Source organism: Ranitomeya imitator, chromosome 1 (assembly GCF_032444005.1).
Source record: "Ranitomeya imitator isolate aRanImi1 chromosome 1, aRanImi1.pri, whole genome shotgun sequence".
In the NCBI taxonomy this organism is placed as follows: domain Eukaryota; kingdom Metazoa; phylum Chordata; class Amphibia; order Anura; family Dendrobatidae; genus Ranitomeya; species Ranitomeya imitator.
This window is the reverse complement of record NC_091282.1, coordinates 357,183,643-357,197,126: the sequence shown is the minus strand read 5'-3', so window position 1 is coordinate 357,197,126 and position 13,484 is coordinate 357,183,643. Positions and strand designations below refer to the sequence as shown.

The following is a 13,484-nucleotide window of genomic DNA, read 5'->3' as shown; positions in this document are numbered from 1 at the left end:
AGCGGCCTACTGAGAGTAGGAGGCCGACTCAAAGAAGCTGAGATGGAGTTTGTGGAGAAATTCCCTCTTATACTTCCCAGAAAATGTCACGTTGCCTACCGAATCGTACAACATTACCACAATCTGGTCAAGCATCAAGGAAGACTATTTACAGAAGGAGCAGCGAGGCTTACCCACGAAAGCCTAATCACCTTCATGGCTGAAGCTGCAGCTATAATCAATGCAAGACCCCTGGTTCCAGTTCCTAACGACCCTGAGGATCCCTTGTTATTGACTCCATCTACTTTACTTACCCAGAAAACGGGACTGTCCAGTACCCCTCCAGGAGGATTCGACGCTAAGGACCTCTACAAGCGCCAATGGAGACAGGTACAAAGTCTTGCAAATACTTTCTGGGACAGGCGGCGCAAACAATATTTGTCTACCCTGCAGCCACGTACGAAGTGGCAATCTACTAAACCTAATCTGAACATAGGTGACCTTGTTCTTGTGAAAGACTGTCAGATTCACCGGAACCAGTGGCCACTTGGTGGCCTAGTGCAGGCCCAGCAGGGCCCGCAGGAGCTGATTGGCACAATCGATGCTATCGACGATCGCGCCAATCACAGGGCACAGCGGCGGTCACGTTGTGACTGCTGTGTGCCCTGCTGGTAACCTGGCAGTGACCTGCCTAGGATCGGAGGGATCCTAGGCAGTTGCCATGGTCACCAGGGCCTGCAGGGATTGGTGGGATCGATGTTATCATTAGATCCCACCAATGACAGCTCACAGCAGTGGTGTGACTGCTCTGTGACCTGTCTGTCACCTGCAGGTGACCTGTCTAACCGCTCTGCAGGGGTGCCCACTCTAGCTGAGGACTCCTGCAGATCGGTCACACAGCCAGATTTACTCTTGCTGGGCCTTGTGGTGCTACAGAAGCCTGTAATGCCACAATCCCTGCATTAGAAAAGAAAGAAGAAAGAAAACCAAAGAAAGAAGAGAGACTACAAACGTAAGTGTTATCAGCCCCTACCCGATCTCTCTTCACCCCCCAATCCCCCATCCCCCCTTCCCTCTCTTTTTTACCCCCCTCCATCCCTCTTTACACCGCCTTCGTGCGCACGTTTAGCAGCCGCCGAGCGTTGATTGGTGACGCAGTTCACCGATCAACACTCGTGCTCGCTTTTTTTTCATCAGCCCCCTTTGCTCAATTCCGTACACCCATCCTGCAGCCGCCAAACTTGGATAAGTGATGCATTTCACTTATCAGAGCTTGTGCCTGCCATTTTCCTTTTTTCTTTTTCACCACACCTGTGCGCACACCCAGCAGCCGCCGAACTTTGATAAGTGACGCGGTTCACTTATCAAAGCTCTTATGCCTGCCGTTTTCTTTTTTCCACATCTCTGTGCGCTCACCCAGCCGCCGCATCTAACCCGTGCCTTCCTTTTCTTTTTTTTCCCCATCCCTGTGCGCTCACCCAGCTGCCGCGTCTAACCTGTGCCTTTCTTTTTCCTTTCTTTTTTCTCCCATCCCTGTTCGCTCACCCAGCCGCCGTGTCTAACCCGTGCCTTCCTTTTCTTTTTTTCCCATCCCCATGCGCTCACCCAGCCGCCGCATCTAACCTGTGCCTTTCTTTTTTTTTTCATCCCCGTGCGCTCACCCAGCTGCCACGTCTAACCCGTGCCTTCCTTTTCTTTTTTTCCCATCCCTGTGCGCTCACCCAGCCACCGCGTCTAACCCATGCCTTCCTTTTCTTTTTTTTTCCCATCCCCATGCGCTCACCCAGCTGCCACGTCTAACCTGTGCCTTCCTTTTTTTTCCCATTCCCGTGCGCTCACCCAGCCGCCGCGTCTAACCCGTGCCTTCCTTTTCTTTTTTTTTTCCCATCCCCTCCCAAATGGCGCTCCTTCCCTTCTGAGCCCTGCCGTGCGCCCAAACAGTGGTTTCTCCCCCACATATGGGGTATCAGCGTACTCAGGACAAATTAGACAACAACTTTTGCAGTTCAATTTCTCCTATTACCTTTGGGAAAATAAAAAATTGGGGACTAAACAATCATGTTTGTGGAAAAAAATATGATTTTTTATTCTCACGCCCGGGCGTTATAAACTTCTGTGAAGCCCCTGGGGGTTCAAAGTGCATATCACACATCTAGATAAGTTCCTAAGGGGATCTAGTTTCCAAAATGGGGTCACTTGTGGGGGTTTCCTCTGTTTAGGCACATCAGGGGCTCACCAAACGCGACATGGCATCCGATCTCAATCCCAACTAATTTTAGCTTGAAAAAGTCAGATGGCGCTCCTTCCATTCTGAGTCCTGCCATGCGCCCAAACAGTGGTTCCCCCACATATGGGGTATCGGCGCACTCAGGACAAATTGGACTACAACTTTTGTGGTCCAATTTCTTCTGTTACCCTTGTAAAAATAAAAAATTGGGGACTAAACCATCATGTTTGTGGAAAAAATATGATTTTTTATTTTTACGCCTGGGCGTTATAAACTTCTGTGAAGCACTTGGGGGATAAATGTGCTTACCACAAATCTAGATAAGTTCCTTAGGGGGTCTAGTTTCCAAAATGGGGTCACTTGTGGGGGGTGTCCTCTGTTTAGGCACATCAGGGGCTTGTCAAACGCGACAGCGTCCGCTCTCAATTCCAGCCAATTTTAGGTTGAAAAAATCAAACGGCGCTCCTTCCCTTCTGAGCCCGGCCATGCGCCAAAACAGTGCCCCCCCCCACATATGGGGTATCAATGTACTCAGGACAAATTGGACAACAACTTTGCAGTCCAATTTCTCCTGTTACCTTTGGGAAAATAAAAAAATTGTTGCTAAATTTTTATTTTTTCCTTCAACATTGCTTTAGCTCTCATGAAGCACCTGAAGGGTTAATAAACTTCTTGAATGTGGTTTTGATCAGCTTGAGTGGTGCAGTTTTTAGAATGGTGTCACTTTTGGATATTTTTTGCTATATAGACCCCTAGATGTGACTTCAAATGTGAGGTGATCCCTAAAAAAATGGTTCGAGAAATTGCTGGTCAAATTTTAACCCTTATAACTCCCTAACAAAAAAAAATGTTGTTTCCAAAATTGTTCTGATTTAAAGTAGACTTGTGGGAAATGTTACTTATTAAGTATTTTGGGTGATATATCTCTCTGTTTCATGGGCATAAAAATTCAAATTTGGAAAATTGCGAAATTTTCAAAATTTTCACCAAATTTCCGTTTTTTTCGCAAATAAACGCAGGTAATATCAAAGAAATTTTACCACTATCATAAAGTAGAATATGTCATGAGAAAACAATCTCAGAATCGCCAAGATCCGTTGAAGCATTCCAGAGTTATAACCTCATAAAGGGACAGTGGTCAGAATTGTAAAAATTGGCCCGGTTATTAACATGCAAACCACCCTCGGGGCTTAAGGGGTTAAAACTGTACCCATGGGTGTCTCTTGACAGTCCTAACTTAATTTACCTAAAATGCTGTGAATTACCATTAAGGTAACCCAGGCTCTAAAGGTACCTTCACACTGAACAACTTAACAACGATATCACTAGCGATCCGTGACGTTGCAGCGTCTTGGATAGCGATATCGTTGTGTTTGACACGCAGCAGTGATCTGGATCCTGCTGTGACATCGTTGGTCGGAGCAGAAAGGCCAGAACTTTATTTCGTCGCTGGATCTCCCGCAGACATTGCTGAATCGGCGTGTGTGACGCCGATTTAGCGATGTCTTCACTGGTAACCAGGGTAAACATCGGGTTACTAAGCGCAGGGCCGCGCTTAGTAACCCGATGTTTACCCTGGTTACCAGTGTAAATGTAAAAAAAACAAACACTACATACTTACATTCCGGTGTCTGTCCCCCGGCGTTCTGCTTCCCTGCACTGACTGAGCGCCGGCTGGCTGTAAAGCACAGCGGTGACGTCACCGCTTTGCTTTACGGCTGGCGCTTACACAGTGCAGGGAAGCAGAACGCAGGGAAGCAGAACACCGGGGGACAGACACCGGAATGTAAGTATGTAGTGGTTTTTTTTTTTACATTTACACTGGTAAACAGGGTAAACTATTAAAATAAATCCTTAATCCTTTACTTACATTTACATCATGTATATATCTACTTTAGCAATTTGATTAAGTTTAGCAGATTTGTAAGCAGAGTTCTAGAAATTTTAGTGCAGATAATGTATTCTATTGAATAAAGTAGAAAGTAAATATGGGTCATGTATTGTGCATCTTTTGTTTTTAGGACTGACCCTACTGAATATTTAACATATTTTTGAAAATCTCCTTGAATAGTTGAAGCTAGTCATAAAAGTATTGCACATTGTTATGTCTCATTAGACTTTTTTTTATTGTTTATTTTTAAATGTCTGAATTTTCCCACAGGGGAAAAGACTTTGTGAACAACTTAATTTACAATTTTTCAGCCAATAACCAGTAACCCAGATTAGTATAAACTAATAAATTTTGGTGTGTTCAACATCCACGTCTTGTTCTCTGCATGGATATCTCAACATGAGCATTTGATTTTCTGTTGTGAGTTTAAAAAGAGGAAATTTGCTTGTATAGTTATACTCTATGGCCATCTCTTCGGTGAGTCTAATTTCTTTTGTTCTGTACATAAAACTAAGTAAAATGTACCGAGTACACGCAAACACCCATTGTATGGTAACGTTATATGGCATTATATTACAAGCCATTTTCTTTAAGTAACAATGCATTTTAGGGAGAATAGCGTATAATGGGGCATATAATGAAGTTCATATGGGGTACAATACATAATGCAGTATGTCACTATCTACTTTTGTCGGATTCCTTGCAAACAGAAAAACCCTCCATATGAATGTAAATGAAATTAGAGGTACAATAAATCCTTATAGTATGTACAGTACAGGATGTACTGTTACATACTTAGGCAGTTAACTGGTTCATGCAGCTTTACATGAACACCCGAGCCTTACACTATGGCCGGTCCGAATCACTAAAGCAATTGTTACCATCCACCTCTCGTGTCTCCCCTTTTCCTCATAGTTTGTAAGCTTGCGAGCAGGGCCCTCATTCCTCCTGGTATCTGTTTTGAACTGTATTTCTGTTATGCTGTAATGTCTATTGTCTGTGCAAGTCCCCTCTATAATTTGTAAAGCGCTGCGGAATATGTTGGCGCGGCGCTATATAAATAAAAATTATTATTATTATTATTATAGACATCTCTAGATTCTGCATTATTCCTCATTTTAACATAGAGCTTGTTCAAAGCCATAATATAACATTGTACATGAAGCCTTAAGTTATGTTTACCTGTCACGTTTTTGTTGCAGGCAAAACCTGCTCTTTTGGCAATAAAAAAGTTGCTTACAAAAAAAACAGGTTTTTCTGCCTTTTTGCTGTGTTTTTCAGTATCCCAAAGTTCAGCTTTGCTTCCACCACAGAAGCATGAACAGTGCAAGATGTTAGGTCACCAATGCAAGACATATGTGAAACCATAAAACCATTTTGGAAAAAAGGACAATTTTATAAATTTATTTAGTGGAAAATGAATTTTATGTCTGAAAAAATACTGACTATTCTGAACAAAAAACTTCACATGAGTTCATGAAAAAATACACAAATGTAGCAGCGGGAAGAGTTGAATTGGTCAGGAATAATTTACCCAAGACACGGACAGAGCATTGAGTTTGTAAGGCTGGGTTCACATTGCGTTAGTGGGTGTCCGCTAGCGGAATCTGTTACATGGCGCAAAAGTAGCAACTAACGCAATGTAACGGATCCGTTAGCGCACCCATTGACCACAATGTAACTAACGCGATCTAACGCATCGCTAACGTAGGCCATTTTCGACATGCGGTAGCGATGTCCCATTATTTTCTGACGGACCTTGAACGCTGCTTGCAGCGTTCAGGGTCCGTTCTTCGCTAGCGCAGATCTGGCATCTGCGATAGCGGGATCGCCAAACGCAATCCCTTTTTGGACATTGCGTTAGCGCATTCCGTTGGCGTATCCGCTAAACGGATTGCACTAACTCAATGTGAACCCAGCCTAAAGGCCCCTTCACATTAAGCGACGCTGCAGCGATACCGACAACGATCCGGATCGCTGCAGCGTCGCTGTTTGGTCGCTGGAGAGCTGTCACACAGACCGCTCTCCAGCGACCAACGATGCCGGTAACCAGGGTAAACATCGGGTAACTAAGCGCAGGGCCGCGCTTAGTAACCCGATGTTTACCCTGGATACCATCCTAAAAGTAAAAAAAAACAAACACTAGATACTTACCTACAGCTGTCTGTCCTCCAGCGCTGCGCTCTGCTTCTCTGCTCTCCTCCTGTACTGGCTGTGAGCCGGAAAGCAGAGCGGTGACGTCACCGCTCTGCTTTCCGGCTCACAGCCAGTGCAGGAGGAGAGCAGAGCACAGCGCTGGAGGACAGACAGCGGTAGGTAAGTATCTAGTGTTTGTTTTTTTTTACTTTTAGCATGGTAACCAGGGTAAACATCGGGTTACTAAGCGCGGCCCTGCGCTTAGTTACCCGATGTTTACCCTGGTTACCAGTGAAGACATCGCTGGATCGGTGTCACACACGCCGATCCAGCGATGTCTCCAGGGAGTCCAGCGACGAAATAAAGTTCTGGACTTTGTTCAGCGACCAACGATCTCCCAGCAGGGGCCTGATCGTTGGTCGCTGTCACACAGAACGATTTCATTAACGATATCGTTGCTACGTCACAAATAGCAACGATATCGTTAACAATATCGTTATGTGTGAAGGTACCTTAAGACACTCTTTACTTTCCACTTTGGTCAGCCCTTGAGTCGGTCAGGTATTGTTCAACTTCACACCTTGGTCAGCCAATGTTTACTTTACACATTTCACTAATTTAATTAAACTATACTAATCCTTACTGTCATTCTCAGGTGAGGAGACCAAGACTTTATGGTTTAAACTTGGGAAAATCACAAAAATAAATGGGTTTCACATCCTGCTGTACTTCCTTCTTTCACTAAAAACGCAGCAGAACCTGATACCTGAGTTTTTTTGTGTGTTTTTGCACTTTGCTTTCTATGGGTGAAAAACACTGCAAAAATGCTGAAAGAAATGACATGCAGCAGTTTTTCGATTCAGTCAGGACAAAAAATCAAATGTGTGTGCATGAGATTTCTGAAATATCATAGCTTTTGCTGGGACTGTAAAATTAAATGTTAAAATTTGCAACATGTGAACATAGCCTTTATGGTGATTATAATTAAGATAAATGCCTGTAATCAGGTTTTCTTTAAAACAAGTTGCAAAAAACTATACTTTAAGTTTACATTCACCAGAATTTTTTTAGGTGGATGTTTCAGTGAAACTGCATTAAATCTATGTCCAAATCCAATGGTAATAATTATAATTATATTAGTAATAATCTTTTTATATAAAAAAAAATAAAAATAGTAAAAAAGCTGATATCCAGAGCATTTTTCCACAACAAAATGTAAAACTCCTCAGTATTACCTAAAATCTGTGCAAATTCTTTTTCTATCACGTGTAATGGGAATTAGTAGGACCCCATTTCAAATGCATTTTTTAATACTTTACTGCGAATGCAATTAAAATCCACCATTTCTGAACAAAGCATAAGACTGCACATGTTCAATTTACAAACAGTAGTTGAGAATACTTCTTTGGCTAGGTTCACAAGACCGTAGATTCTTTTATCTGAGAGAATCATGTCAGTTATGTAAATGGCACTGTGATCAAACTCTGTCAGCATAGTGACATTTTCTCGCATGAGACAATCAGAGCACACTGTGAAAAGAAGATGGAAAAAAAAAATTCTCCATCTACTTCGTGAGTCTACAAAAATCATATTACACTCAGTGTCATTCAAGTATAGCCTGATGATTCCCACCACCCATAGACTTGAATGGGTGAGTCTCATCCAATTTATGCTTCAGATCGCAGTATGCAGCAATTTTTTTCTGATGCCGAATCTTTTATGAGAAAAAAGTTAATCAGCACTGCCCCATAGAATAACACTGGTCCGAGTGTTATCCTGTAAAAAATTGGATAGCACTCATCTGATACACCCTTTGAACTATGTACTGCCCAAAAAAATAAATGGGAACATTAAAATCCCACATCCTAGATATCACTGAAATAAAACAATAAAACAATGAACAATAAAACATAAAAAATGATCACTGCAAATCAAAATGAATATCCCATGGAGGCCTGGATTTAGAATGATGCTCAAAATCAAAGTGGAAAATCAATTTACAGGCTGGTCTAACTTCAATGGAAATGACTCAAGACAAGGAAATGATGCTCAGTGGTGTGTGGCCTGTATGACCTCCCTACAATGCCTGGGCATGCTCCCGATGAAGCGGCGGAGGTTCTCCTGATGGATCCCCTTCCAGACCTGGATTAAAGCAGCTGTCAACTCCTGGATAGTCTGTTGGTGGATGGAATGACACATGATGTCCCAGATGTGCTTGATTGGATTCAGGTTCACTTCTGACAGCATGTCTCTGAATTTCCAAGCAATAAATTTAGTATTTTTTTCTGAAAAGGAGAAATGGTCAAAATTAAAAAAAAAACAGTGCTTTCAGACCTCAAATAATGCAAAGAAAGCAAGTTCATAATCATTTAGAAACAAAAATACTAATGTTTTAACTCAGGAAGAGTTTAGAAATCAATATTTTGTGGAATAACCATGATTTTTAATCACAGCTTTCATGCGTCTTCGCATGCTTTCCACCAATCTTTCACACTGCTTCTGGTACACAAATGTAAGCAGTTCTTTGTTTGATGGCTTGTGACTATCCATCATCCTCCTGATTACATTCCAGAGGTTTTCAATGGGGCTCAGGTCTGGAGATTGGGTTGCCCGTGACTGGGTTTTGATGTGGTGGTCTCTTAATTTTTGCGAGAGCTGTACACAAAAAATAACTAAATCAGCTTTAATTGGGCAATGGTAGAAAAAAAATCTAATAGTTACCAAATGTTCTAACCCAATCAATATTTTGCCCATTCAACTGATTCGGTGACCAATAGGATTTGTCAGATTAGAGAATCGCTTTTGCTGAATGCATGAGGATAGTGGAAAAAATGATTCTATAATTGTATTTTATATACCAGCTAATCAGGCTAAATTCAGAAACTTGCAGATGAAAAGAATATGGTTCATCCCTAATTGTAAAGAAAGACGATTGAATAAAAGAAAGTAATGCAACATGTATACTGTTGTTGTTGATAGGACTTGTTAGAAAATGGAAGACAACTCCAATAAAACACAAAGCATCAGCACCTTTATCCTTCTCGGATTCCCTACTTCTCGGCCATTGGAAATTCTCTTCTTTTTGGTTTTCTTTTTGATTTATCTTTTAACAGTTGTGGAAAACCTACTCATTATCATTTTAATCTGGACTAATTCCAATTTGCATAAACCAATGTACTTTTTCCTAGGGCACCTTTCCTTCCTGGAAACATGGTATGTTACTGTCACTGTGCCCAAACTACTCTCCATATTTGCGGTTGAAAATCGAGAAATTTCTGTCAGTTGCTGCATGTTACAGCTATACTTCTTCATTGCTTTGGTGTGCACCGAGTGTGTTTTGCTGACTGTTATGGCTTTTGATCGATATGTTGCCATCTGTAAACCCTTGCATTATGTCACCATTATGAATTGGAATTTCTGTGTCCTCTTGGCATTAGGATCTTGGCTCATCGGCTTTCTTATATCACTGATTAAAGTATATTACATTTCCAGAGTCACTTTTTGTAATTTGAATGTTATAAATCACTTCTATTGTGATATCTCACCAATACTCAATCTGGCCTGTACAGGTATGATGTTAGCTGAACTTGTGGACTTCGCATTGGCCTTACTCATACTTTTGATACCATTGATGCTAACATTTGTCTCTTACAGCTCCATTCTGAACACTGTTCTTTCTATTCCAACCTCCAGTGGGAGACAAAAGGCTTTTTCGACTTGTACATCTCATTTGGTAGTAGTTGTTATATTCTATGCAGCCACCCTCTTTATGTATGCAAGGCCAAATAGGGCTAGGTCATTCAATTATAACAAGCTGGTATCTGTTATATATACGGTAATAACACCTTTACTCAATCCAATGATATACTGTTTAAGGAATAAGGAAGTTCAGAAAATTTTAAGAAAAATGCTATTTTCAAAAAACGCAGAACCATAAAAGGTTATTTCTATCTTTTTTTCTGTGATATCATTGGGAAACACAATTCTCATTGAGTTTGATCTGACACATGTTTTTGGCCTCTGAATTGAAAAGTGACCCCAGTATTTCTTTACCACAACAACTTTTTAAGCTTCATCTAAGATAACCTTCCTTTGTCTCCAAAACCATACAAAATGTACATACTATGTAAAATAATGCAAAAAGTAACCTGAATTTAATGTTTATTTAAAGTACACTTATGTATTTTCATGGCGTGTTCTGTGGACAATCTCTCCTGATGCTCCAGAAAAAGTCAGTCATCATACAGTGGGGAAAATAAGTATTTGATACACTGCCGATTTTGCAAGTTTTCCCACCTATAAAGAATGGAGAGGTCTGTAATTTTTATTATAGGTACACTTCAACTGTGAGAGGCAGAATCTTGAAATCCTGAAAATCACATTGTATGATTTTTACATAATTATTTCATGCAGTAAAATGAAAATTAGGTATTTGGTACAATGGAAAAACAGAACTTCATATTTTGAACAGAAACCTTTGTTTGCAATTAGAGATGTTAAACATTTCCTGTAATGATTAAGTTAGGGAGGATTCAGCAAAAAAAGGTTTGAATACATGTATATAAAATTTAGCTTTTATTAGCTGTTAAAAAGTGCTCCAAAAGCATTTTGGCAATAGCGCAGTTGAAGAAAGAGACTGGGACCTACACTTTTCGACAAACGTCTGAATCATGGTCTGGCTGTTCTGTGGCCAATCATAAATATACAGGTGCTTCACACTAAATTAGAATATCATCACAAAGTTAATTTGTTTCAGTTCTTCAATAAAAAAAAAGTGAAAATCATATATTATATAGAGTCATTACAGAGTGATCTATTTCAAGTGTTTATTTCTGTTAATGTTGATGATTATGGCTTACAGCCAATGAAAACCCAAAAGTCACTATCTCAGTAAATTAGAATATTTTATAACACCAGCTTGAAAAATGATTTTAAAGTCTGAAATGTTGGCCTACTAAAATGTATGTTCAGAAAATGTACTCAATACTTGATTGGGCTACTTTTGCATCTGTTACCACATCAGTGCGGCGTGACATGGCACTGCTGAGATGTTATGGAAGCCCAGGTTGCCTCCATAGCAGCCTTCAGCTCATCTGCATTGTTGGGTCTTGTGTCTCTTATCTTCCTCTTGACAATACCCCATAGATTTTCTATGGGATTAAGGTCAGGCAGGTTTGCTTGTAAATCAAGCACAGTGATACTACAGTTTTTAAACTAAATAGTATTGGTATTGTGGGCAGTGTGGACAGGTGCTAAGTCCTGCTATTGAGTGAAATTTCCATTTCCAGAAGGTTTTCCGCAGAGGGAAGCATGAAGTGTTCTAAAATTTCCTGGTAGACAGCTGCACTGACTTTGGTCTTGATAAAACACAGTGGACCTACACCAGAAGATGATATGGCTCCCCAAACCTTCACTGATTGTGGAAGCTTCACATTAGACCTCAAGCAGCTTGGATTATGTGCCTCTCCACTCTTCCTCCAGACTCTGGAACCTTGATTTCCAAATTAAATGCAAAATTTACTTTCATCTGAAAACAACACCTTGGACCACTGAGCAATAGTCCAGTTCTTTTTCTCCTTGGCCCAAGTAAGACTCTTCTGGTGTTGTCTATTGGTCATGAGTGGCTTGACACAAGGAATGTGATATTTGTAGACCATGTCCAGGATAAGTCTGTGTGTGGTGGCTCTTGAAGCAAGGATTCCAGCAGCAGTCCATTCCTTGTGAATCTACCCCAAATTTTTGAATGGCCTTTTCTTAACAATCCTTTCAAAGCTGTGGTTATTCCAGTTGCTTGTGCACCTTTTTCTACCACACTTTTTCTTTTAACTCAACTTTCCATTAATATGCTTGGATGGAGCACTCGGTGAACAACCAGCTTCTTAAGCAGTGACTTTTTGTGTCTTACTCTCCTTGTGGAGTGTATCAATGACTGCCTTCTGGACCTCTGTCAAATCAGCAGTCTTCCCCATGATTGTGGAACCTACTGAAACAGACTAATAGACCTTTTAAAACAATTAGAAAGCCTCTGCAGGTGTTTTTCTCAATTATTCTAATTTACTGAGATAATGACTTTTTTTATTGGCTGTAAGCCATAATCATCAATATTAACAGAAATAAACACTTGAAATAGATCACTCTGTTTGTAATGACTCTATATATGAGTTTCACTTTTTGTATTGAAAAATTGAAATAAATTAATTGATAATATTCTACTTTAGTGAGAAGCACTTGTATATGGATTAAAGTCAGATGGTAGGTATTCCCATCCATATATGCATTGTCCAATCAGAAGAGGTCATTAACATGCAAAACTAAAAATTAAAAAGCAGACATACGGTAATAAATAGTGTTGAGCGATACCTTCCGATATCGGAAAGTATCGGTATCGGATTGGATCGGCCGATATTCCAAAAATATCGGATATCGCCGATACCGATATCCGATCCCAATGCAAGTCAATGGGACCAAAATATCGGAATTAAAATAAAGCCTTTCTTTCCTTGTAAGTTTATTCTACATGAAGGTGAACAACTAAGAATCATGCAGGATGTATTTGGGGAGGTGGCGGAGACATTAAAGTCATAGAGGCGTAGCCCAATCAAATAGAATAACATGATTTTTTATTTATTACTAATAAATTAAAAACTACCCAAGAAAATGAGAAAAAATTACAAACTCATGAAGAATCATATATGACTGGTTAATATTTCAATATCAAATCTAAGATTTTACCCCTTTCTGAGATTTTGTTTCCAACTTAAAAATAAAAAAAGATTCCCTATTTAATAGCTTCAGCTTGTGATCACCCTCACATATTGGTCTATATACCCTTTCTATCCCTGAGAATCTAAACTCCGACACATCACCCTTGTGTATCTGAGAAAAGTGTTTAGAAACCACAGATGTATTCATTGCCAGAGGGTTAATGGCATCAGATAAATGCCTTCTAGTGTGGATTTTTAATTTCCCTGTGGTACAACCCACATATTGGTCTTTACATGCGGTGCATTCCACTAGATCAGGGGTCCCCAACCTTTCTTACCTTGAGAGCCACATTCCGCTATGAAAATTGGTCGAGAGCCACAATGCAGATAAAGTCATAGAATAACTTAGAAAAGGCACAAATAATAACATGCAGATTTTCAATTTCACTCTATTCTTATGTATTTTACATTATTGTTATGCAAATTGCTTAGTGAAAGAGGACTTGAACTCTAGTGCCACCTATTGGAAGTAGCAATCTTAAAAGTC

General features: G+C 40.3%; 1 protein-coding gene across 1 annotated transcript; it reads left to right on the top strand.

Annotated features, from left to right (window-relative positions):
• Positions 1 to 9,225: 9,225 nt before the first annotated feature.
• On the top strand, positions 9,226 to 10,170 carry LOC138666309 (olfactory receptor 6B1-like). The gene has a single exon (XM_069754562.1). The coding sequence runs from the start codon at positions 9,226 to 9,228 to the stop codon at positions 10,168 to 10,170; it is 945 nt and encodes a 314-aa protein (XP_069610663.1).
• Positions 10,171 to 13,484: the final 3,314 nt, after the last annotated feature.